Raw genomic sequence first — 27219 nt, forward strand, 5'->3', positions numbered from 1 at the left:
ATATATTTTTATAATGGAATTTCAATCCCAACAGACAGGTTCCAGAAAAAAGGAAAGAAAAAAAGGCTTAAGCATAATAAAGTGTTGCAATTGCCAAGGAAATATGGAATACAGACCTAAGATATACTGAGGAATAATACTGTAAAACATATCCAGAGTGAAAGGATGTGTGTTCTGTGGTTACAGAGGGTCTCATGGTTTAAATTGGTGATTCCCAGCTTCATTCAATCATTGAACTGTATTTGCAAGGGACTACAAGGGGCCATCTAGTCCAATACCCTGTACTCCAGGAATCTTTTGCCTCACCTTTTACTCTGCCTTAATGGATGGTCTGGGACGTGGGTGGTGCTGTGGGTTAAACCACTGAGCCTAGGACTTGCCGATCAGAAGGTCGGTGGTTCGAATCCCGCGACGGAGTGAGCCCCTGTTGCTCAGTCCCTGCTCCTGCCAACCTAGCAGTTCGAAAGCACGTCAAAGTGCAAGTAGATAAATAGGTACCGCTCCGGCGGGAAGGTAAATGACGTTTCATTGCACTGCTCTGCTTTGCCAGAAGCGGCTTAGTCATACAGGCAAAATGACCTGGAAGCTGTACGCCGGCTCCCTCGGCCAATAAAGCGAGATGAGCGCCATAACCCCAGAGTCGGTCACGACTGGACCTAATGGTCAGGGGTCCCTTTACCTTTACCTAATGGATGGTCCGTAGCTTAGTGCCAGAGCACCTGTCTTGCATGCAGAAGGTCCCATGTTCACTCCCCTACATCTCCAGGCAGGGCTGTCCCTCACCTGAATCCCTGGAGAGCCATTGCTGCTGGTCAGTGCAAACAGTACTGAGCTAGGTGGACCAATGGTTTGGTTCGATAGGTTCCTATTGAAAACCAGCCCTCTTTTTTACAGGACCATGAGGACTAGAATCTTACTTTTAAGGAATGGACCATAGCTTAGTGGTGGGGGTATCTGCTTTGCACACATGCTGGGAATGTCCCTGAAAACCAGTGCTGGATTTACATGTAAACTAAAGCTTAGGGCCCCACTCTCTTGGGGGGGGCCCAAAAAATTGAAAGGGGAAAAATTGGATGTACATTCCCAAAAATAAGATAAAAAGCAAAATAAAACCTACATACAGAAACAGTGTTTTGTGTTGTGTAGGCTCCTATTTGTTATGTGCAAATGGCTTTAGATACCTATTAGGTCCATAAATTACCATATAGCATATATTCAACACAATAAACAGTGACAATTTGTTGTTGACAAAGGACAGCTGGACATATAAAGGGCCCCATTACCTTAGGGCCTCATCAAGCCTAAATCCGGCCCTGCTGAAAACCCTGGAAAGCCATTGGTGTGTCAGTACTAAAGGATCCCCGCTGGCGCAACCCAGCCAGATAATATAAATAATAAAATTATTATTATTATTTATTAGTGGGTCAGGGTCCGACTCGACATTAGGCAGCTTCCTGCGTTTTCAGATGGGCTGCCCGAGGCCCGACACCTCTCCTTCTCCCAGCGGCGCCCATGGCGGCGGGGAAGCCAAGGGGCGGAAAGGAGGCGGCGGTGGGTGGATCCCGGGGCCGGCGAGCCTCCTCCCCGTGGGCCGGGCCAGGCCTGGCCGAGGAGGCGGCGCCGCGGCCCCGGCTTCGCCTATAGCCGAGCGCCGGGGTTGCCATCCGGCCTTGCTTGGTGCGCCGCTGCCGCTGCCGAGACGCGCGCTTCGGGCCGCCGCCGCGATGGACCTGCGGATCCTGGAGCCCCGCGTGCGGGTACTGAGCCTGGCTCGCAGCGGCCTCTGGCTCTACACGCACCCGCTGCTCAAGATGCTGCTGCTGCCCCAGCGAAGCAGGTGCCCCACCGGGACGGGGTGGGTCGGGGTCGGGTTCCTAGCGGCGTGTATGCGTGTCGTGCGTACGCACACTCGCGTGTACACCAAGGGGTTGAAGGAGGGAGGACGGAAAGGGGATGCGAGAGTCTCGAGAGGAGAAGGCTTCATTGAGCGAAGGTTGCCGAGCCCCATTTTAGAAGCCCGCGCACGTGTAGAGGGGGGTTGTGGGAAGATGGCCCGAGGAGGCGTGTTGAGTGTTGTGGACCGTCCGCAGGGTGAAGCCCTTTGGGGAAGGGGCAGAATTGGTCCCTGTTAGGTGCGCTCACGTGCCGCAAAGGATTGGGTGCATACGGCGAAGTTGGGATGGACCAAGGTGGTATATTGAACGTGTGGATTGGGGTGTAGGGGGCACGTGCACATGTGGTCCAAGCGGTTGTGTTGGTGAGCAAAGGAGGGTGTGTGTGTGTGTGTGTGTGTGTGTGTGAGAGAGAGAGAGAGAGAGAGAGAGAGAGAGAGAGAGAGAGAGAGAGAGCTGGACTACATTCTTCCTCTCAAGGGACTGGGTTCCTCCGTGCGTGTATATGAGTCTACTAGGAGGTTGTGGGAATGCACAAACACAAGAGTGCATTGTTTTGAGTGCATTGTGCGAAACCCTCTTTTGTCACTGCAGGATTGAGCCCACGTTCCTGAGAGCTGTAGGGAGTGTGTGGAGCATTCTGAGTAAACCTCATTTGGGGAAGGGACTGGGTCCTCTGTGCTTGTACCAAGGGATCCTGCTGTTGAGCCAAGAAGGGTCGTGTGTGGTGGCAGATGCAATCCTGACCCCACTTGGACATAGCAAGGATTACTCTTGCTTTGCATGGGATCTTATAGGATAGGCAGGGTGCTGCAAACTCCACTCAGGGAATTACTGAAAACACTTCTGTTTCTTTATCTGGGTTAAATGGAGTGAGCCTTCTTTGGGCAGCAGGTATCTTTGCTCAGCATCTTGTAACACAGAATGTGCTACCCTGTTTAAAACCCAGAGGACGAGTAGTTGAAGACCCAACCCTACCTCAAACAGGCAAATCTGGTCTCTGTGTGCCTCTTCTCCCAAACTAAGGGTTCAAAGCTGAGTGTTGGGTGAGCAAGTGGTAATATTCCTGTAGTTACAGCGGACTATTCTTGCTGGCGTTTGAGCCCGTGGGACTCTCCTTCTTTCTCCTGTTTTTCAAAGCAAGCCTTTCAATGCCTCCAAATTGCAGGCCAAGGTTCTGCTTATAAGCCCTCCCACACTTTGTGCTTGGAGTCAAATGTGGAAACAATTTGTTTTTTTAATTAAAGAAAAAAAAAGAAAAATCCTCCCTTTTCTCAGGATTGAAAATGGACACACACACACCCTACTTTTTCCTCCTACAGTTGGCTTGCAAAGGCTGGCAAAAACAACCTAACTAACACCCTCCGCTTACCCGCCTTGCAGAGAATAAGCAAACAATTACAGGGTGCTATTAGATCAGCCCTTCCAACTGGATCTCACAGTTGGCTGGCAGCCCCTCTGTTTCCAATATATATATAAATGCACACAGGGGCTTTCTCTGCAATTCCAGAATCCAAACACATTGGGTGGGGGGACTCTTGCAAGTGTGGAACTTCAGAAGTCGGTCAGCACAGGGGAATATTTCTGGAGTTCCACACTTGCAAGAGTCCCCCCCCCCCTGCTTTTGGATTCTGGAATTGGATAGAAACTCCCTGTGTTGCGCTGAGTCTTTCAGTTAAAGCAGCGGTTTCCGAAATAGGAGGTACTGCCCCCTATAGGGAGTCACCGGGAGGTGGTGTTTTAAGGCTCCTGCTAAGTGACTTAGAATCACAGAATTGTAGGGTTGGAAAAGGGATGGCAAGGGTCATGTAGCCCAACCTCGCCTGCAATGCAGGAATTTTTTGCCCAGTGCGGGACTCGAATCCGTGACCCAGAGATTAAAAGAGTCTCATGCTCTGCTGAGTGACCTATCCCAGATGTTGGGAAACTGGGTATCCCTTCGTCAAGCCCATCTATCGCATTAAGAGTTTGCTGAGCAGTGAAGTAGTTAACTAAAGATGGTAATCTAAGCCTCTTATCTAAGACTTGCTAAATGATTGTCAGACTCTGGGAAGCTGGTATCGCTGGATCAAGTTTTATCAGTTGTGTTGAATTAATTAAATTTAGTTTAAATCGGATTGTGAATGAAGGCACGATTAACTGCTACTGTTTTGGATGTTATTGTGCCGTTATCTTTCTCAGTGGGTCATGCAAAACCTCTGTTCTGAATAATGCATTTTATAGGGTGCTGAATCATCGAGTTGAAAATCTAGTCCAATGCAGGAATCTTTTGCCCAGCCTGGGGCTCTAACCCATGATTTTGAGATTAAGAGCCTCCTGCTCTACCGATGGAGCTATCCCTCAGGGGCACTGGGAATGAGTTTATGGTGGCTTGAAAAAGTTTGGGAACCACTGATCTGAAGCAAATAATTTCATTGCTCACGTTCTGGTTTCTCAGTCCCGTAGCCCAGCCCAGCCCAGCCCAAATAGATCACATCAAGATTTAGAGTCTCCAACGCTGCAGTTGGGGTGTGTGAAGTTAGCCAAGAAATAAAAATTCTTCAAACACCACCATTGTTAAATTTTTGGTCTCTTGACAATCAAGGGCTGTTGTTGTTGCCTTTTAAAATCCCGGTACTGCCCCAAGTTCTGTTAAAATCCTCAGGATTGAGTTCTGCCTTGCATAGGATCCCTGTGCATTTAAAACTCACCCAACTGCATGGTTTATTTTCAACATGGAATTAGGAGGTTTCTGTAATGAAATAATCTGAATTTCTTCCGTGCAGAGTTGGCAGTGGTTTTCTCTTCCGCAAAGTACCAATGGTTTAGTTCTACAGCAATCAGGACATTTATTCGCCATTCATAATATTTTACTTTAATTTCTTAGTATGTTACAATTTTAAGTTCTTGGCTGTCAGGAGTTTCTGTTACATCTCTGAGGTTGCATCAGTGTAAACAGTGGTTTGTTTGTTTTTAAACTGTGTTTTGTTGAAATGGCACATAACTTATAGCAACCCTCTAGGGTTTCTAAACAAGGGTTTGTCTTCCCTAGCCAGACCTGGAGATGCTGGGAATTGATGCTTCACTGTTGAGCTAACATCCCTTCACTATACTGAGTCAGACCCTTTGTCCCTCTAGTTCAGTATCGCCAGCACTGACTGGCAGCAGCTCTCCAAGGTTTTAGATAGGAAATCTTTTGCCAAGGAGTCCTGTGTCTTCCCAGAATGATATCTGTACATTTCCAATCCTTTGGAGACTGTATGTGGTGACAGCAGTCACGAAATTAAAAGACGCCTGCTCCTTGGGAGAAAGGCGATGGTAAACCTAGACAGCATCTTAAAAAGCAGAGACATCACCTTGCCAATGAAGGTTCGTATAGTTAAAGCCATGGTTTTCCCACTAGTGATGTATGGAAGTGAGAGCTGGACCATCAAGAAGGCTGATCCGCCGAAGAATTGATGCTTTTGAATTATGGTGCTGGAGGAGACTCTTGTGAGTCCCATGGACTGCAAGAAGATCAAACGTATCCATTCTTAAGGAAATCAGCCCTGAGTGCTCACTGGAATGACAGATCGTGAAGTTGAGGCTCCAATACTTTGGCCACCTCATGAGAAGAGAAGACTCCCTGGAAAAGACCCTGATGTTGTGAAAGATGGAGGGCACAAGGAGAAGGGGACGACAGAGGATGAGATGGCTGGACAGTGTTCTCGAAGCTACAAACATGAGCCTGACCAAACTGCGGGAGGCAGTGGAAGACAGGAGTGCCTGGTGTGCTCTGGTCCAGGGGGTCATGAAGAGTCGGACACGACTAAACGATTAAACACAACAACAACAACAAATGTGGTCTTTATTTGTCCATCCAAGCAGAAATGAACAGTTACAGTTCTATCTTGGTAATTGATGTTGACTCCTAGAAATGTGAAACAAAATTAGAATTGTATATAGTACAGTTGGAAGGGAACCCAAGGATCATCTATAGGCTTCCTCAAACTCTGCTCTCCAGATGTTTTTTGGCCTACAACTCTCATGATACCTAGCTAGCAGGACCAGTGGTCAGGGATGATGGGAATTGTAGTCTCAAAAAATATCTGGAGGGCTGAGTTTGAGGAAGCCTAATCTAGTAAAACCCCCTGCAATGCAGGAGTCTCAGCTAAAGCATCCATGACAGATAACCATCCAACCTCAAAAACTTCCAGGGAAGGAGAAATAGATGGGGGTCACGTTTTTCTCCCCTCAAGCTTTTTGTCGTGAGAATTGCACAAGCGTCTGCTGGAATTTTGCAAGGGAGAATGGGAATGAGATAATGGGAAGGAAACTAGAATAAGCACGGCTGTAGCTCAGTGGCAAAGCATCTGCTTTGCTTGTAGAACGTCCCAGCTTCGATCCCTGGCATCTCCAGGTAGGGCTGGGGGGTGACCTGAAGGAGCGTCTCCACCCCCGTCGTTCTGCCCAGACGTTGAGGTCCAGCGCTGAGGGCCTTCTGGCGGTTCCCTCACTGTGAGAAGTGAGGTTGCAGGGAACCAGGCAGAGGGCCTTCTCGGTAGTGGCGCCCGCCCTGTGGAACACCCTCCCGTCAAATGTCAAGGAAATAAATATCTGATTTTAGAAGACGTCTGAAGGCAGCCCTGTTTAGGGAAGCTTTTAATATTGGATGAATTATTGTATTCTAGCATTTTGTTGGGAGCTGCCCAGAGTCCCCAGGTGGACGGGGTATTATTATTATTATTATTATTATTATTATTATTATTATTAATAGTATGCCTGAAATCCAGGGATAAGCAAACTCTTTCAACAGGGGGCTGGTCTACTGTCCCTCAGACCTTGTGGGGGGCTGGACTATATTTTGAAAAAGGAAGAATGAATTCCTATGTCACACAAATAACCCAGAAATGCATTTTAAATAAAAGGGCACATTCTACTCATGTAAAAACACGCTGCTTCCCGGACCGTCCACGGGCTGAATTGAGAAGGTGATTGGGCTGGATCCAGCCCCCGGGATCTGGATACCTAGAGAGACGCTGCCAATCAGTCCGGACTGTGGACAGTACAGAGCTAGATGGGCCAGTGGTCTGAATGTAATAGGCAGGTTCCTGAGTTGACTTTGCCTCCCATTAGCCAGCCATTAGTTGCCCGTAGCAACTGGCACTTGCACTAGGAATGATTTGGAAACAGATGCATGTAGAATAATATATCTGTAGCATATATATATATATGTCTCCCTTCAAAGCGCCTCCTGCCTGCCAAACCTTGGACTACTTGAAATTTCTGGGTGCTTTTTTCAAAGGCTAGCAAACACTCATGCAGTTGGCTAAAGATTAAAAAAATGCAATGCTGATTTTTCTTCTTCTTCTGTCTTCCCAGGTGCAAATTCTTCAGCTTGACAGAGACTCCTGAAGACTATACGATCATGCTGGATGAAGAAGGCTTTAAAGGTACCAATGTCCGTCCTTTCTATGTGTTGACTCCCAGCGTGGCATTGTTGCAGTTTCCAACAGCTGTTGATTCAGTTTAATTTAGGGTTACTTGCATGGAGCTGCGTGAAACCCTCAAGTGGGATGTTATGGTGAAGGAAGAGCTTATACATGCCAATAAAAGAATAGTTGGGGCTTAAGTTGTTCCTTTTTCAGCCTCAGGGCCACATTCCTTTCTGGGTGATATTCCAGGGGCCACATGTCAGAGGTGGGCAGGGCCAGAAAAAATATATGGGTGGGAGCAATGGATTTAAGTGATGCCTTTGTAGGGTAGGCTAGTGTCTACACTCCTCCCACACCCCTCTCCTACATCTGGCTGGAGGTGTGGGTTTAAGAAAAGATTGTTGCTAGGCAATCATGGAGGGTGTAAAGCAAGGCGGGAGAGTAGGCGGGGCCTGGGGAGAGTAGGCGGGGCCTGAGGAGAGTCCCAAATGCCAGATAGAGAGGAGTGAATGATTCCCCATCCCTGACTTAATGCAGTTTTCTGGGTTTAATTTTTGTTGCTTACCAAAAAAAAAAGCCCTTTCTCCGATGCTGAAATGGCCCATCACAAGGTTATTATGCCTTTTGGGTCTTAACTGGCACCTTGGTTGGAGTTTACACTTATTTAAGAGCATTCATATGCCACTTAACTTTTTTTAATTAAAAAAAATCTCTTTGCATATGATCTAAGAAAGCCGGACAATATATCCTTAAAACAAAAATGTGTTGTAAAACCAGTCCCATAAAAACACTAGTAATAGAAAGAGAAAAATAAAACGGAAATTCTGAGGATTCCAATGCATGCATTGGAACCCAACCTTACGGGTCAGGGAACGCCTGGACAAAAAGCAACGTGGGAAAAGGATTTAGGCCCTGCCACTGAGCCTTAGCTGGATTGGAGCAAAAATTCATCTAGTCCAGGAAGCCCTGAGAAAAGGATGTTGTTTTTTTAATGAAGGTTGGCTGGCAACATCCTTTGCATGCAGACAGCCTCTGGTTCAATTTCCAGTCTTTTTTTTTTCTTTTAAAAAGAAAAATATCCTTCCTTAGTATGAGATGCTGCTGGTTAGAGCAGGTGATACTGGCTTGAAGGGACGTAACACACTTATATTGTAAGGCAAGCAGCTCCCTATGTGCTGTTGATCAATTTTGCCGGGTGACCCCGCCCTGGACTTAATTTTGAGCATTATCAAGAGATTGAGAGAGAGAGACAGAGAGAGGAAAGAGAAAATCTCCCTGCTGTTCTCTGCTTTTTCCAAGTATAGGAGGGAACAGATGGAGAGCAGATGTTGGTATTGTGAGTCTGTTTTATTTACCCCATGGGGAAGAGGGAGCAGGGCCACAGGAAGGGAGATAGGAAGCCGCCCCGGTCACTGCTGACAACAGCAGCTTTTGTATAACTGCTTCCTGGATGCACTCCAGAGTGCCTTTGGCAGGACATTTTTCAGAGCGGATGGAAGGCGTGGTCTTCCCAAGCTGTGATTTCTTTTGGTGGTGTTCCCATGGAAAAGCAACACACACACACACACACACACACACACACACACACACACACACCGGTCCATTGGAGTGATGCATAAATGTGGCTACCTGGCTGCTTGTGTGAGAGAAGCTGGAAGGGGTCAAACAGGTGAAGTCTTGGTTTTTACTTAGACAAGGGATGGTTTGGGGTCCCCCCCCCATTTTATTTATTTCATATACAGTGGTACCTCAGGTTAAGTACTTAATTCGTTCTGGAGCTCCGTACTTAACCTGAAACTGTTCTTAACCTGAAGCACCACTTTAGCTAATGGGGCCTCCTGCTGCTGACGCGCCGCCGTTCTTATCCTGAAGCAAAGTTCTTAACCTGAAGCACTATTTCTGGGTTAGCAGAGTCTGTAACCTGAAGCGTATGCAACCCGAGGTACCACTGTACCACTTGATTGTAAAACAAACAAGCAGAGTTCAGAAGAACTTGCGGAAAGAAGGAAACAATAAAATTACCAGTAAAAAGAAGAAGATATTTTAAACATTTTTTAAAAAAAATCAGCAAAAATAGATCAAAGCACCCAACATTCTGTGTGCCGTCCATGTCCTGATAGGCATGCATAAACAAAAATATTTTAAGCAGGCGCCAGAAAGAGTGCAGTGAAGATGCCTGCCTAATGTCCAGTGGCAGAGAGTTCCAAAGTATGGGTGCTGCAGTACTGTATGATGTATAGGCAGCCTGGAAAGGCCACGGGGAGGGGGGGTTTCCTTTTCTGGGATATCCAGTGTTTAGCCTTCTCTCCAGGCAGTGACGGGGATTTACATAACCTTTCATAACTTGCCTCCAATATGTTTGCTTTCATTCACACCAGATTCCCTTAACAGGGCCATTCTGACCCTCCTGCCCCCTTGGAAGTTGAGAGCAGCTGATTTGCCAGTGCTTTTTCCCCCCTCTAGAAGTCTAGAGATGCAGTTTTATTCTCTGGATAAAAAGCTCTGGTGCTTTCTTGGTTGATTTTTTTTTTTTTTTGAGAAGTCCTTGCTCTCGTTCCCAGGATTTCTACAGCCTGGTTGGCCATTGTTCTTCTGAACGACTCCATCCTGTTTCCTTGGAACAGAAGCCCCCAAAAGACCCATTTGAAAGTAACCCTTTGCCTTCTGCTGGGAAGGGTAGGCAGCGCCGCCAGCAAATGACGCAACAGCTTTGCTTCCCACCTGCATCGCCCCTCCCTCCATCTATAAATGTAGATATGTGGTTGTGCCTTGACACCCAAGCCAGATGCCCTTTGTGCATTTCCCATGGCACGAGAGGGGGAGCAGGAATGTCTTTGACACCCTTGTGTTTAGTTCCTCATGGTCCCACTCCTATATTGTGTTGCGTCTGAATATCTGCAACGGAGGGCAAGTTAGAATCTTAAGATTCTGAGTTAGAACCTTGGGTTAAGTAAGGTTCTTGTTTAGAACATTGCGTAGCGCAGGGTTCTAAACTGGAATGCTCTTCCAATAAAGATTCAGCAGGTATTTTCTATATCATCATTATCATGATTATCATTGTTATTATGATTATCGTTATTATTACTGTTACTAAATTTATTACCCACTCTTCACCAGCAGGCCCCATGGTGAGTTACAGCAATTTAAAACTTAAAATTAAGAACAGTTAAAACAGGTTACAGCCACAGGAATAAGACACACACCTCTGATTTTAACAGCTGAGAAGGTCTGTAGGGACGGAAGCCACCTCTTGGATATTTGTAAGTGTTAGAACCTTGGGTTAAAGTTCTGACGCAGAACCTTGAATAGTGCAAGGTTCTAAATTGTGGGGTGCTCTTCCGATAGAGATTCAGCAGGAGTCTTCTATGGTAAGCCTCTTAATGTTTGCTTAAGAAGGCAGCTTGCAGGGGAGTGCTCTAGTGCCTGGTTCCTGCTTGTGGGTTTCCCATTGTGTGAAGAGGATGCTGGACTTGATGTGGTCTAATCCAGCAGACTCTCCTGTTCTTCCTCCTTGTGTCTTTTGGTCCGGTCGAGCAAAGGCGGTTCATATCTTCTGAATTAACCTCTGGAGTAGCTGAATCAACAAGAATCCTTGTTGGCCGAGAACACCATGTACTTGCTTCCCTCCTTGACTGGGGACTGTTCCAAGCCCCTTTTTTGGCTCTGCTTCATTCTGGGGGGGGGGGGGGAGAGAGAGTGTGCGCTAAAATCTCTGGTTAGAGGGACAGTTTGTCTTAGGTGGGAACAGGCTTGCCAAAGGCATCAGAGCCGATTGGCAGGGAAGTGGGGAGGCAAGGGGCTTGGAGTCTTGCAGTAAACTGCTGCTCCTGATTCCAAAACCTCATTGGAACTCAAAATTCTGTGAAGTTCCCTGGATCGTTTTAAAATAAGAGACAAGTTTTTTTTTTAATAAAAAAACAACAACATGTAAAAACTGTAGCACCATCTTTTTTATTTAATTAAAAGTCCCTCTAAACAGCTCAATATTTTTTAAACATTCCTAAGTGCTACAGACTGTGCAATACAAAAAGATGTTCGTTTTGGGCTCTGTAATATTCAGTAGGCTGCATTGCTGCGAGTAGAATTTCCCAGATCTATGTAACCTTACAGGTCTGTGCAAGGGGATAAACTTGGTTGTTTGGACAAAATAAAAAAATTCCTTCCAGTAGCACTTTAGAGACCAACTAAGTTTGTTATTGGTATGAGCTTTCGTGTGCATGCACACTTCTTCAGAGACCATGAAGAACATGGTTGTTTGGGTAATCTTTTATGTAGCTACTAGGGGCTACTGCCCCATTTGCTCTGCTTGCCAACCCTGCCTACCTGCCAACCACTTTGCCAACCACCCTTCCCCCACATCTGAGCAACCCCCCCTTCCTTAAACCTTACCCACTTCCTTCACTGTCTTTTCACAGCTTGACCAAAGCCCCACCCCTTTTAAAGCTCCACCCCCTGTTCGCTAAACCTCTGTGAAGTGCTTGCCCCCCTCCATTAAAGAGCTCACTTGGGCCACCAGCACTGCTCACTCGCTTGCTTGCTTGCTTGCCTGCCTGCTGTCCTGTTGTGACGACAGCCTTACGTTCTTATGTATATAGGAAGATAAAGAGATTTAGTTCAGGTTTTGACCTGCGTAGGCAGTTGTGTGTAATTGTAATTTTATCTGACGAACGTAAGTTGTACTTCATCAGTAGCATTCTATTTTTTTGGAGGGGGAACACAAAAACAAATCTTGGATCTCCCCCCCACCCTTGTCTTCTAGAGCTGCCCCCGTCTGAGTTCCTGCAAGTCGTCGATTCCACCTGGCTGGTGCTCAATGTCTCATCCAACGGCAGCGCTTCCGCTAACCTCCAGCCTATTGGGGTCACCAAGATCGCCAAGTCGGTCATCGCACCACTGGCAGAGCACAACGTCTCAGTGCTAATGCTCTCCACCTATCAGACAGACTTCATCCTGGTGAGTCTTTTGGGGTGACTCCCCCCCCCCATCGCCAGGGGAGACAGTTGACCATTGTAAAAGGAGGACGCCACCTGAGGAAGGGCTGACTCTTACTGGTCGAGCCCTTTGTTTCCCTAAAGGCCCGAACTTCAACCTCCAGTATCTCTAGATACAATTGGGACTGCGTGCACAGCTGCATTTAATGTGCTCTGATACTGCTTTAAACCATCATGGCTTCTCTCAGAGAATTCTGGGAGCTGTGTTTTGTTAAAGGTGCTGAGAGTTTTGTTAGGAGGCCTCACATAGCTACAATTCCCAGAGCTCCTTGAGAAGAGGGATTGATTATTATTATACCACTTGGAGGATTGTAGGGGGGGGGTCTCCTAATGACTTTCACCACCCTTAACAAACCACAGCTCCCAGAAAACTTTGGGGGAAGCCATGATAGTTCAAAGTGGCGCCATAGTGCTTTAAATGTTTGGTGTGAATGTTTGGTTTTCTTTAATCATAGGACAGTGGTGGAGAATTGGTTTCAGGCTGAGGGCCACATTCTGTTCTGGGCAACCTTTTGGGGGCCACATTCTGTTCTGGGCAGTGCCCGAGGTGAAAGTGGGCAGAGCAATGAATGTAAATTTTACCTTTGTACGGTAGGCTAGTTTCATCACACACTCCCACCGTCCTTCTCTATCCTCCACTTTGACAAGCAAGAGGCATGATCAGAGTCTAAGGACACATTCCAGCCAGGCAGAACCACTCAAGGAGGCAGAAAGCAAAGTCAATATGGGGTGCGGCCGAAAGCCAGATAGACAGACTTAGCAGGCCACACTTGGCATCTAGGCCCGAGTTTCCTAACTCTTGTCCTAGGCTGTTCATCTTACGCATAATAAAAGGAGATTCTCCTAAGGGCACCAGATGAAGAAGAGAAGAAGAAGAGTTTTGATTTGATATCCCACTTTATCACTACCCAAAGGAGTCTCAAAGCAGCTAACAATCTCCTTTCCCTTCCTCCCCCACAACAAACACTCTGTGAGGTGAGTGAGGCTGAGAGACTTCAGAAAAGTGTGACTAGCCCAAGGTCACCCAGCAGCTGCATGTGGAGGAGCAGGGAAGCGAACCCGGTTCACCAGATTACGAGTCTATCGCTCTTAACCACTACACCACACTGGCCAGAACCAGAATTCAAACTACAGACTTTCAGCCTCTTGGGCCACCGCCAGTGGAGGCTGGTCAATTAGGGCTAATGGGGCAGTGACCCATCAACTTCAGCCTGCCTTCTTACAACCGATGAAGGGGGGAGACCCTGCCTGTCAGTTTCCTCCTCCTCCTCCTCCTCCTCCTCCTCCTCCTCCTCCTCCTCCTCCTCCTCCTCTGTGTTCCCCTTGTAGAACTCAGCCAGGAAGAAAAGGATGGGGGACAAATGCTCAAACTGGTTGGCTCCGCTTGCCACTGGCGCCACCTACTGTTGGCCTCCCTGCCTTCCGCTCTACCCATCTCAAAGGGCACCAGCTGCTGTTCTGCACCAGCGACGACCTTGGCTCTCTCTTCCAGGTGCGGGAGAAGGACCTCCCTGTCGTGATCCACACCCTGGAAGGCGAATTTGATATTTACAAGGAGGTGAACGGGGAGCCGGTCCCCGCAAGCTGCGACGACGCAACCAACGGGTTCCTCAAGCCAAAGCTAGGTGAGTTTTTTTGGAATGAGAAAGGGTTGCAATGGAAACCTCCTCTGTAACCTTATGGCCTCCTTTTGGAGGCTTTGAAATTGGATTCCTTGTCTCCACCGCCACCCAGTTTTATCAAAAATATATCGGGCCAGTCCGATGGGGACAAAGTTCATCCATTGTGTTGATGCTCAAAGGAGAAGAAAGTATCTTTTTGTTTTGCTTAGACAATAGGGGGGTTTGTGCTTTAACCTTGCAAACAGCAGCCTTGCAAACAAAGCTGTGGGAGCTGTTGGCTGATTTAAATTTTTTTTTTCAATTGCCATTCTCTTAGTAGCATAACCAAGAAACATTTAAAACTGTGGAAACATTTAAAACTGTGGTTCGCAACCCTTTTTTTTGGCCATGCCCCACCTAAACATCTTTAAAATCCTGATGTCCCCCCCCCAGGTGAAATATACCATATTTTTCCATGTATAACATGCCCCTGTGTATAAGACAGACCCTTCTTTTTTGGGACTCCAAATTGAGAAGATGGGGGGAGATTGCCCAGAGTATAAAATATCCCCAATTTTTTTGTAGAATTTTAAATTAAAAAACCTAGTCTTATACATGGAAAAATACGGTAATTCTTATTATTTGAAAAGTGAACTCCTATTCACGTGGAGGAAGCCTAAAGGGCCATTAACTTGGTCTAAACAAACTTCCAAATCACATGGCACCCATGAAAGAGAAAAATAAAAGAACAAAAGGACAGGTGAAGTACTGAGGAAGAAATCACTAAGAAATTGTTGTTGTTGTAGTAGTAATAATAAAAATAAAAATAAAATATGAAGTGATATGAAAAAAACGTATAATAGAAAACCGAAATGCATAAATATAATTTTAATGGAAGCTTTTCCTGTAATACTTTGATCATTTTAATTACTATAGAATAAAATAAGAGGTACCTAACAAATTCAAAATACATTTTGAGCTCACCTCAAGATAAGTAGACTTAAAGTTAGTGAGGTCCTTGCGCTTCATGCCAGCTGCAGACAGATTTTATATTAGGCACCAATTTAGTCCACTTCAGTCTCAAGTCTCCTCATTTAGTGATATGCAGTCAATTTATTTTCTTTTCGAATTGCCCCCCTTAAAAATCAAACTGCCCCCCTGTGGGGCGTGTGCCCCACATTGAGAACCACAGATTTGAGACATAAAAAACTATAAAGGTAAAATTGAGCAGGCAGTTAAAAGACTCCAGTAACCCAAACTATATGGATCTGAGCAGCGCTTGAAATTCTGGCACTTGAGATGTGGATTTTTAGGACTCGCCATGTTTCTGTGATTGCAAGCTTTTTTAAACATTTTCACTGGTGTTTTTATTATTATAACCTGCCATGGGGCCTTATGGTGAACGGGTGGGTATTAAATTATAACAACAACAACAACAGATTTCAACGTTGTTGGATGTCTCCAAATTCTAGTGCAATGAGAGAGGGAGAAAATAAAGATGGCTGTTAGCCAAATGGGCTGTTGCTGCAGGTGTTGTGCAAATGCAATTCAGCCCTGCTCCTCTGCTTGGAAATTCTCCTGTCATTGCCATGGCATTCCCTTGTCTGGTCCAAGCCAATCTCTTGGGAATTCTGCCAGGTGTCTTAACACTTTTGTCTCTTGTCCTTAGACGTGAACCCCACTGTGCACCCTGTGCAGAGCCCCCAAAACAGGTTCTGTATCCTGAGCATCTCTCCAGACTCCTTGCCTGCCATCGCCACAATCCTCATTGATGTCTTGTTCTACTCACACAGGTAAGAGCGCAGCAGAGGTGTAGCAGACACCAACCATGTTCTGCTTTCTGTGCAAAGATCAAAACCTAACTGTTTGGGGGGCTTCTGGTTGCGCTCTGCCTTAGTGGAAGCAGGCTCCATGACAGCGGGGAGTTCATTGGCGAAGGAAAAACAAGGATGATTGAGGGTAATCATCCTTGCAAATTCTCCGCAAGGACGGGGGGAGTGGGCTTCACTCGGTACAAGGCGCTAAGTGCCTGCTGAAAATCAACGCCGCCATTAAGAAGCAGAGGTTTTCCTGTTAGACCTTAATTGGGCTAAAGTACAGGCGTGTGCTAGAAGAGATGAGATCACAAACTGCGGAACCAACCAATTGCAAGGACTTTAAGGTTTGAATTTGAGATAAGACTTCATTCGGTTCAAAGGATGGCGGGGTGGGGAGCCTACGGTTTCTTTATTTAAAGTTTTCTTCTCTACATTTATGATTCGGCAACCCTCCTCTGAATGTTAGTTCAAATTATATTTATACAAATGAGGATGGAAGAAATTGGATTATAAATATGGAATATAACATCAAACGGAATGGTGTGTATAAAAAAAGGAGGGAAGTTCTATTTTGCAAAACCTAGAGCTGACTCTTCGTCCTTTCTAATTTACGGAGTGAACTGAACAATGCTAAGAGGACTTGGAATTTAATTTAATTGGGAGTATAATTGCTCATATATCTTACGCTGGAAGGAAAGATGAAAGGAGTCTGAACTGCCAAGAAACTGATAAGGTTCTTTATTGAGTCATCTGCAGTTCGACAGACCTCTCTTCTTCCCAAGCTGAGCAGGAAAATGGTGACAACAGTTTATTTACTGGGACAGCGTGACTTTTGCAGTTGTTGTTAAAGTTCTCAGTGCAAAACAACGAAGCATGGGACTGAACGATTGAGAAAATTCTGGAAGCACAATGGGATATTAGTTCCACCCAAGGAATGACGGATAACAGCAAAAAGGGGAAAGAAATCCATAATATCTTACAAGGACAGGAAGAAACACCACAGACAGAATAAGGAAGAACAATGTTAGAGTTTGAATTCCTCATTTGCAATCTTATAAATCCAATTAATGTGTCAACATGAATAGATGTTATTAATATTGCAGTTGTTGTATAACGCATCATTATTATGACCGGAATGTAATTGAAACTAATAAGATTTTAGAACGCAGAAATAAATAAAACCATCAATTCTAGCACCCAGGGGGCCCCACTTTAACTAAATTATATAATTTGGTATTTGAATGATTGGTATTAATAATTGTAATATAAATTGGTATTGTTATAATGAAGCTATTATTGGACTGTAATTGGAAATTAATAGAAATTTATGATTACCCCGCCCTCTGTTTTTTAAAAAGCTGGTCAGTTATTGCTACTCAGTCCTTTATTTTGGCAACTCATGTGTTTTTCCTTCACCCCATTTTTCAGCCCCACAAAAGAAGCTGCTTCAGCCAGCCAGGACCTCGACTCCATTACTTTCTTTGCCTTTTCGCTGATCGAGGGGTACATCTCCATCGTCATGGATGCTGAGACCAAGAAGAAGTAAGTGCCGTCAGGTAGACAGCTTTGCTGCAGGTAGCAGGGAAACTTTTATTAAATTAAATGTTTTCTGAGAGTAGGGTTGCATTCACATGGCGGTTTATTCCATGCCCCTAACGTTTCCCTGGCTCTTAATTTCCCCATTACATTTGAGCTTTTGCATGACTCGGAAGCCGCTTCTGGGAAACGTAGCAGAACATTATGGAAATTTTGTACACATTTTCGTATTAATTGCTTTGGGGGGGGGACCCTGCTTGCAACCCCGCTAAATCAGAAAATTGCAAGAGGAAAGTGATGAAATTTGGAGCAGTAAACCAGCTTGCAAGTTCTTCTTTGAGGTTTCCATGGGGGAACAAGAACAGTCATGTGCAGAAAGGATGGAGAATTGGCAACATTGAATGACGTTCATTGAATGGTGTAAATGTGTGGGATGTAATCCACTGGAAGTAGTCAAATACAACATTCCTTGTTTTCCTAGAGTGGACATGCAAGGGGATGTTTGTCCCAGCCAGTCGAAACTTCCTGTTTCTCCTGGCCTGGAGCATCTTTCCTTGCATGTGACTAGTGGGTGGGCGTGACCTTTCCAGACCTGGTAAAAGGACAAGGCATCCTGCCACTCTCTTTCTCTTTTCCATTTTCCTTTCGTCCTGCGAACTTCCTGGAATGAACTGCTGGCTGCCAGCCAAGCAGCCCCCAGGTCATCTCCCTTATGGGATACACCTGTTAGTATAAGTTTGTAACTTTAAGCCTTAAGCCTGCCTTCAGGGATCACACTGTGCTCTGTCTGATCATGAGCAAACTTTCTTTTCATTGCTTATGAATAAGACTGTGGTGTCTTTATTCTTTTAGGCGGGATTCAAGGGGCCTTACCAGGAAAATATTAGAACACATTTCAATCTGGACAAGCCAGATTGAATTGCGTACAGTGGTACCTTAGGTTAAGTACTTAATTCGTTCCGGAGGTCCATACTTAACCTGAAACTGTTCTTAACCTGAAGCACCACTTTAGCTAATGGGGCCTCCTGCTGCCACCGTGCCGCCAGAGCCCAATTTCCGTTCTTATCCTGAAGCAAAGTTCTTAACCTGAAGCACTATTTCTAGGTTAGCGGAGTGTGTAACCTGAAGCGTATGTAACCCCGAGGTACCACGGTATTGTCTTAAGAAACTCACACAAGTTTGCAACTAGTTTTCTGCTGTGTAAAGGGGAATGTAAACTCTGCTAAGTGAAGGAACTTGCTAGCGCAAGTTAGGAAGGATATTAATAATATTAATATTAAGAAACAATGTATCCTCTCCTGCCACCCTGAACATTCCCACAAAATGAAATTTAGCACAGCATGCCAGTATATCAGTCAAGAGGCTTACAAGTTCCAGTGTTCTGAGAGAGGGAGAAAATATCTTCTCTGTCTGCTCTTGCCTTGCCATGCATCTTTTAATAAAAAGGTCTATCATGTTGCCTCTTACTTGACTTTTCTCTAAACTTAAAAACCTCAAACTTTGCAACCTTTCCTCATAGAGAGGCTCTTCATCCTTCCCTTGATCATTTGTGTTGCCCTTTTCTGAACCTTTTACAAACGCTGCAATATCCTTTTTGAGGTGAGGGGGACCAGAACGGCATACACAGTATATTCCAAGAATGGTCACCAGCGTTGTCTTTCACAAATGATGGCAATGTGCAGTGCCAGTTGAAGCATCTCCTGGTGGGGGGTGTCTGTCAGGGCAGGAATCCCCTTTCTTGCTTGAAAGCCCTGCGACAGCATCTTGTAGTTTGCCTTAGGAAATTGCCGGCTGCTGTGTTCCTAGGCAATTGCTGGAATTCATGCGGTGGTTTGGCTGAGATTTCTATTTGTCGCGTGGCAGTCTTGGGATAAAGGGTCATATCCATGCAGCACCTTAAAAGGACAGATAATGCACCACAGTTCCCAGGATTATCTGGTTAAGCCGTGTGCTTTATTTATTTATTTTTTATTTAACATAAATAAAAACATAAACAATAATTTTATTGTTTATTTAACATAATTGTTACAAAATGTAAGCAAAATGTTACAAACACATACATACATACATACATATATACATATATATTTCAAATACAGTGGTACCTCAGGTTACATACGCTTCAGGTTACAGACTCCGCTAACCCAGAAATAGTGCTTCAGGTTAAGAACTTGGCTTCAGGATGAGAACAGAAATCGTGCTCCGGCGGCGCGGCAGCAGCAGGAGGCCCCATTAGCTAAAGTGGTGCTTCAGGTTAAGAACAGTTTCAGGTTAAGAACGGACCTCCGGAACGAATTAAGTACTTAACCTGAGGTACCACCGTAAGCACATATATATGAAAAAAGAAACAAAAAAGAAGAAAAAATAAAGAGGAAAAAAGAAGAAATAATGTTGGAAGAATTTCTTCCAAGTTTATTCTACAGATATCTCAATATGAAAATAATAAAATTTGATTGACTTCTATCACTTACACTGCACTTCCTATATACATTTTAAGCCAGATAGTATCTGTTGTTCCATATTTTCCGCATACAATCTCACACAAATGTTCTAATCTAATGTTCTAAATTTTCTTAATCTCTCATGAATCTATTCTAAACACAACCAATACCTTACATTTAATCCTTGTCCACATAGATAATCATTTAAGCATTTCCATTGTTACTGGATTACATTTTTTTGGTTTTTGTCTTATCAAATCGGTCAGGTTTGCTAATTCCAAGTATTTGCATAATTTATTCAACCATTCTTCTTTGGTTGGAATATAAGTATAAGCCGTGTGTTTTAAATGCGTGGTGTGGATGCGACGTGCTGGTGTGTTGCTGTGTGCAGGGGAAACTGAGCCGGAGGGCAGAAAGCACAGAGCATCACTTGGGTGTGGGGCTTTAGAAAAGGTGCCTTGTGGCCGTGACTAAATTCCCCTGTCTCCTTCTCCCAGGTTCCCCAGTGACCTCCTGCTGACCAGCTCCTCAGGGGAGCTCTGGAGGATGGTGAGAATTGGTGGCCAGCCCCTGGGCTTCGGTGAGTGAGTGCACCCTCATGTTCTGAGCTCTGCTTTTCCTTCTGGGCAGCGTTACTGATAGCTGCAGGGACGGCTGTTGTTTTTAATAGTACAAGATGCTAGCCATAAAGTACAGCCTTGCCAAGTGCTCAGCTGATTGCCTGTGGCGAGTTAGAATTTCCTCCAGGCGAGCAGGCAGACAGATCTTGCAAGAGCCGACTTTTTCTGTTCCTTCACTTTTAAGCTACACTCGCCTGTACCAGGTAAGCGTGAGTTATCTAGTTCTTTGCGCAGCTGGTACAGCCTTAGTGGGGCTATTTTAAGAGCTACCTTACCATGTATATATAGTTTGTATATTTTATTGCTCTAAGCTGCTTTGAGACCAACATGGTGAAAAGTGGGATATTATATATGTGTGTGTGTGTGTGTAAAAATAAATAAAATAAAACATTAAGCCAACACTGGAAGGTAGGTGTTGGCTGCCATATTATAATCAATGGGGAAGACATCCAAACAATTCTGGGAGCTGTAGTTTGTTGAAGGTGCTGAGAGTTGTTTTGAGGGCCCTATTCCCCTCCCAGGGTTACAGTTCCCAGAGTGGTTTAATGGTCAATCTGTCCTCACAGGGAATTCTGGGAAATGGAATTCTGCGAAACGGGAGGGGAATAGTGCCCTCAAAACAACTCTCAGCACTCTTAAGAAACTGCAACTCCCAGAATCCTTTGGGGGAAGGGGAAACCAGGACTGCTTAAGTGCTTTCATATTGCCTTAGATGTGTGGTGTGCATGTGTCAGGGAACTGCCATCGGAGCTAGAGGCGGAGGCAAGGCTCCAAAGCGATGTTGGAGAAGAGCCAAGCAAGGAGAGAGGCAGCTCATCGGCTGGGGAAGGAAATCAGCGTAACACCAGGGATAAAGGGGGGCAGATGGGGGAATCGGCGAGGGGGCTCCAGGACTCCTCGCCGGAGACCAGCGGGGAGAGCACGGGTCCTCCGCTGCCCACACCCACCCTGCGCAGAAGACTTCCGCGCAGGGAGAGTAGGCGAAGACTTGGCATCAAAGAACTTCTTTGCTGGAAGAGGTTCAAGAAACGCCCACTGACGGATTCTGCCAGCGACTGAAACAGCCACGAAGTGAAGGGCTGTCCAGACAGAAAAGGTTTAACCAGGCAACCTAGCCAGGAGTGGCGGCAACTTACGCACGAGCAACCCCTATAACCATTACAGCATGTGACCAATCAGTGCTTAAGAGGGTTTTTCTTACTCTTCTTAAAAGTGCACAAGTTTATCACCTGCCTTCTTGCCTCCCCAGACGAATGTGGGATTGTGGCTCAGATTGCCAAACCTCTCGCTGATGCAGACATCTCTGCGTATTACATTAGCACCTTCAACTTTGACCACGCCCTGGTAAGTCGGTCAGGCTGTCTTCCAAATTATGAGCAGCTGCCTACCTATTTTTAGTTTTTTAAAAAAATTATCATTTTAATGTTTTATTTAGAGGCCATGTTTGTTTGTCTTTTGAACTAAAGCAGCATACAGTCATACCTTGGGTTACAGACTTTTCAGGTAGCCTTTTTTTGGGTTGCGGCCTGCCGAAACCCAGAAGTACCGGAACGGGTTATTTCCGGGTTTCGGTAGTTTTGCATGCGCAGGAGCATGCTAAATTGCGCTTTGTGCATGCGCAGAAGTGCCGAATTGCAACATGTGCATGCGCAGACGCGCCGCTGCAGGTTGCGAACGCTGTGGGTTGTGAACTTGCATCCTACACGGATCATGTTCGCAACCCGAGCGTCCGCTATATAAATTTTGTTAAATGAAAAAATATTCTAAATCCTCTTGTGAGCTGTACTGCAGGGAGGAGATGCTATTTGGTCCAGCTGGTTTGCTACCCTTCCCCATCTCTTCCAGGTTCCAGAGGATGGGATTGATAACGTCACCCAAGTGCTTCAGACACGGCAGGAGAGTGGGAGATAGCCCCTTGGCTCAGTATGCACGCCGATTTCTGCTGCGCCTGACACCTGGTGTTCCCTGGAGCAAGGCGGAAGCCGCTTGCCCTGAGTGTGAGCCGAGCTGTCCTTTTTTCACAGTGTTTTCTTGGAAACGTGGAGCGACTGCTGCGTCTCCCTCCAGCTGGAGGAGAGCTGTTGTTCCTTTGCTCCCAGGAGGGGAGCCCCAACCTGTGCCTTATCTAGACACTCCCCAGACCCCGGTCAATCCGTTCCGATTGCCTGCATCAGACTTTAGTATTCTCCAAACCCCGCTCTAGCCTTCCAGCCCTATCGTTCGGTCCTCGGCCTTGCTGTATCTAGAGCCAAGGAGGGAGATTCCTGCTCCTGATGGGCTCCTGGAGAATCTCTCTTTTTTGCACATTACCTGAGCTTCTCCAATAGGAAGACAAGCCTGGAACTTTTTGTTGTGGTTGCTAATTTGTTGGAATTGCACAGTTTACTTCTTCTTTTGTTTTGTTTTGTTTTGTTTTGTTTTGTTTTGTTTTGTTTTGTTTTGTTTTATCCACAGTGCTAAGATTGGGATATAACTGGGGCCATTCCTTGTTGACGTGGTTGGCAGAAAGCACACATTCACTCCACAAGTTTAAAGCTCTAGGATACCACTTTAAACAGTCCTGGCTTCCTCCAAAGGATTATGGGAGCTGTAGTTCATTGAAGGGTTGTTAGGAAGACCCTCTCTTTCCCCTCCCAGAGCTGCGTTTCCCAGAGATCGTTGGGGAGAGGGATTGACGGTTATCACTCTAGGAATTGTAGCTCTGGAAGGAGAAAGTGTGTGTGTGTGGGGGGGTGTCTCCTCCAATGACCCTTAACAAACTACAGCTCCCATAATTCTTTGAGAAAAGCTAGGACTGTTTAAATGGGCACCACAGGGCTTTAACTGTGAATGGTGGGATTATGGCCTAAGTGACTGATCATCGTAGAGTTTTTTTAAACTTCAACCTTCCACCAAGTTCCCATTTGTAGGTTCCTTGCCCAGTGGCTGTTTTAAGAACCGCTGATGCACGTCCTGCACCCTCTTTGCTTTCTGCCGGGACAGTGCCCCCCGTTTTAACAGTATTAAGGCGATGCTTATTCCTCCAGATGTTGCCTGGTTGGCTGGAGCTGATGGGAGCTGGCATCTGTCAGCATCTGCGCCGCCGCCACCCATGCATTAATAGACAGGATACTTCGTCAGATCTTTGAGCTGGAGGAGGGTGAGGAGAAGGACTAGAGCAAACCCCCTTCTTCCCCCCCCCCCCAATTCCTCTATTTCATGTAGCCTTAAAACCTGAGGGTGCCTTATTGTGCTTTATCATGAAGCATTTATATACTTTTTACAAAATAATGATGTATGAAGTTAGTCACATTCCTCTCGCTCCTCCTTCCTTTGGGCTATGGGCGAAGGAGCTCATGCCGGTACCCTGAGAAATTTATCACCCTCCACTGTGTGTTTGATTTCATTTTATTTTTGCGAGGAGGGGACAGACAGAGGAAAAGCTGGGCCAGCAGCCCAGTCAAAGGGGCACCCGGTGCCAGGACCAGAAGAAGGTGGGGTAAGCTGGAAAGTGGGTTGGTGGTGATCCTATTTTTGGTTGCCCCCTCCACAGAAGCTGCTCCAAGCAAGTTAAAACTGCCGCCCGTAGCTCTCTCCAGATTATTCTGCTGTGTATGCAGATCCAGCTTGGAGAGCTTGATTTTTGGGTATTCTTTGTTTTGAAAACAACCAATGCCAAACCAGCTGAAGAAGGGGGTAGTTGAGATCATGCAGACCTTTGGAGCTGTTCCAGATGGCAGGTGCTTTATAAGGAGGGTAGTGCCAAACCTGAGTTGCTGGGGTTCATCTCAAGGAAAAAGGCACCCTCATTCTGTTCTTGTTTGGGGTGAGAGCCCTTTTGTTTCCCCAAAGAGAGCCAGCCAGGTGAAAGACACTGAGGGTCCTTGCCTGCTGAAATGAACCCGCTAGGGAACCAGAGCGAGCTGAAGAATGCTGCCTCCCTTTCTGCTTTGGGGTTTTTTTGGGGGGGGCGGTGTTGTTGTGCTGGGCCTTGGGCAATCAGAAGTGCTGAGATGTGAGCCTTTAGCAAGTTCTCGACCTTTCCTGGGTGCTAACTTTTTGAAGCAGCTTTGAATGTAGTTTTCCCGGTCGTGATGGATCAGCCTTGCATCACTGGAACTTTTTCATTTGCAAGCTAGCCTAAAGGGAACCTATTCTATTTGTGTTTCTTTTTAAAATATATATATCTAAATAAAGCAGTTTGCCAGTACAGTCGAACCTCTACTTACCACCTTATGGTCGTTCCACGTCGCAACCGTGGCAAACCCGGAAGTAACCGACGGGTTTGCCGCCATTTGCGCATGCGCGGTAGTCGCAGTTCATGCATAAGCTACGGTCGTCGTTCACACATGTGCAGAAGTGGGTGATCACTGTCTGCGCACAACAGCGCCTCTCCCAGCGACCCATTTCGACCTCCGGACGGACCTCCAGAACAGATTATGGTCGCAAATAGAGGTTCTACTGTATCTGGGCCTGCTAACCAAATGAAGTGCAACCCCCTTTATTTGGGGTAAGGTCCCACAGCTACATCTGGTTTATGGCTTATTTCAGGAAGAGCTTTAGGAAAAGGCGTGGCTGTCTGTCATTTGCACAACTGGGTTTCTACGGTTGCCAATTAGCTAGAGCTGACTGGGCATTGTCAGTCTCTGCCCAAGAGCTGCACAATGTGTTTCCTTTACGCTTTCCCCCTTTGTGGCCACCTTTTTGCTTATCCCTAGTCCTCTCACCTGGCGCACAGGTGAAGGGGAAGTAGCACAGCTGCCAAGTGACACTGTCTGTGCTTTCTCTAGGCCATGGCGAAGGGCTAGGTCTCAACAGGCAGCCCCAAAGGAGTGGTGGGAGCTGGGTAAGTCTAAGAGGGTAGGTTTGATCAGGGCTGGAGTCCTTGCCCTCTGGGTGGGCTGGCTCAAGCCCTGTTGCCCTCATTTCTCTCCACCCCACAGAGCCTGAAATAGACCCTCCCAGTCCTGGATTCCTTTGAAACTTTTGTGCCAGTTTATATAGAGAATGAAGCTTTATGCAGATGCTAAACCCAACCTGAGAACTCCTGCGCAGCCACCCAGCACTGTTGAAAGACCTCTGGCAGAACGCAAGGGAACAGAGACCCGTGATGGCATCCTTGAAATTATTTTTCAGTATTTTAATACAGGGCTGAGAATAGGTGTGATCAGATAAGGAGATCGCCTCCTATGTAGATCTCAAGAAAGCGAAGGGCTCTCATAGCGGGGTAACTCACAGCTACTGACATTCCTCATTTTGGCTGCTAGTTCCAGATTCCTGGCTCAGTTCTAAGACGAATTACCCGGTGAAACTTTTTTTCAACACTACACCAATGAAAGCTAGTTTGCGTGCCGCGAGAATGCAAAGTCCTTTACATTATTTGTGTGTGTTTGTGCGTGTGCGCATAGTTTTACATTTTGTCAATAAAGGTCATTTATTTCTTGCAAATAATGCTTGTGGCAGGTGATTGTGTCTAATCAAGGCTGGAATAACCATTAAGCAAAACAGGCACATGGTTAGGGCATCAAGGGAAGCGGGCGGCAGTGGGGAACCACAGAAATTTTCCCCTGCCGGATTTTTAACATTAACAGACACAAATTGCTCAGCCAAGTGTTCGGCTACACCCATGGCTATAGATAAAAAGATAAAAGTACCTCTGGACGGTTAAGTCTAGTCAAAGGCGACTGTGGGGTTGCGGTGCTCATCTCGCTTTCAGGCCAAGGGAGCCGGCGTTTGTCCGCAGACAGCTTTCCGGGTCATGTGGCCAGCAGGACTAAACCACTTCTGGCGCAACAGGACACCATGACAGAAGCCAGAGGGCATGGAAACGTCATTTACCTTCCTGCTACAGTGGTACCTGTTTATCTACTTGCACTGGTGTGCTTTCAAACTGCTAGGCTGGCAGAGCAGGGACAGAGCAACGGGAGCTCACCCCCATTGCACGGGATTCGAACTGCTGATCAGAAGGTCAGCAAGCCCAAGAGACTACAGCACCACCCATGTCCCTCTGAGTGTTCCCAGCTGAGTGTTTAGCTATGTTCTGCCTCCAGATCTGGATGTAATAATGCTTCTGAATGCCAGTTGCTGGAAACCACAGGATGCGAGAGCGATCTTGTGCTCAGATCCTGCCTGCCAGTTTCCCAAAGGCATCTGGTTGGCTGCTGTGAGGGCAGGATGCTGGACTAGATGGGCCAGGGGCCTGATCCAGCGGGGACTGTTCTTACGTTGTATAGATTATCACAGCCACCCCATGTGGGATTTATCATAGTAAAAGGTTGGGATGACAGCCACCAATGACAGCCTTGGAAAACAGAAGCCCGGAAAATGAGACACCAGTCCTGTTCAGCAGCTGTCGGCAAGGAAAGCGGGTGGTGAGAAACTGGGCATTAAAGGAACAACAACACCCGGACTTGAATTTCCTGTCAGCAGAGGAATTTCTTTTACAGCTTTTCTTGAAGGACGGCTTCTTCCTGACAGGGAACAGGGCCTGTGGGAGCTCTGCAGGAGCTGTTTATGTGGTAACGCTGTTGAGACACGGGTAATAAATTTTACATTCACAGCCCAGAATGTAAATCTATCCCAGGGATGGAAGAGCCGACTGAAAAATCATGACGCGTAAAAGATACGAGCCAAAATGTTGATACTTCTTTACTTCCCCCTGAAGAAAGAGGATGGTATTTTCCAGAATATTCTCTGGAAATAATAATAATAATAAATCAGAGTTAGAAGGGACCACAAGGATAATCTAATCCAACACACTGCAGTGCAGGGATATTTTGCCCAACTTTTCACAGTCGGAATTTGGGGGGGAAAGTGAGGCTTATATTCTGGCCAATATGGTAATAACGCAACAGAATCCACAACAACAACAATAATAATTTATTATTTCTACCCCGCCCATCTGGCTGAGTTTCCCCAGCCACTCTGGGCGGCTCCCAATCAAATATTA

General features: G+C 46.1%; 1 protein-coding gene across 1 annotated transcript; it reads left to right on the forward strand.

Annotated features, from left to right (window-relative positions):
- Positions 1-1644: 1644 nt before the first annotated feature.
- CASTOR1 (cytosolic arginine sensor for mTORC1 subunit 1) lies at positions 1645-22696 on the forward strand. The gene is made up of 9 exons (XM_081892524.1): positions 1645-1837; positions 7233-7303; positions 12045-12238; positions 13769-13901; positions 15547-15670; positions 17123-17236; positions 20169-20251; positions 21541-21635; positions 22137-22696. The coding sequence occupies exons 1-9, from the start codon at positions 1725-1727 to the stop codon at positions 22200-22202; spliced, it is 993 nt and encodes a 330-aa protein (XP_081748650.1). The 5' UTR covers positions 1645-1724; the 3' UTR covers positions 22203-22696.
- Positions 22697-27219: the final 4523 nt, after the last annotated feature.

Source organism: Podarcis melisellensis, assembly GCF_964234715.1.
Source record: "Podarcis melisellensis genome assembly, chromosome: 16".
Taxonomy (NCBI): domain Eukaryota; kingdom Metazoa; phylum Chordata; class Lepidosauria; order Squamata; family Lacertidae; genus Podarcis; species Podarcis melisellensis.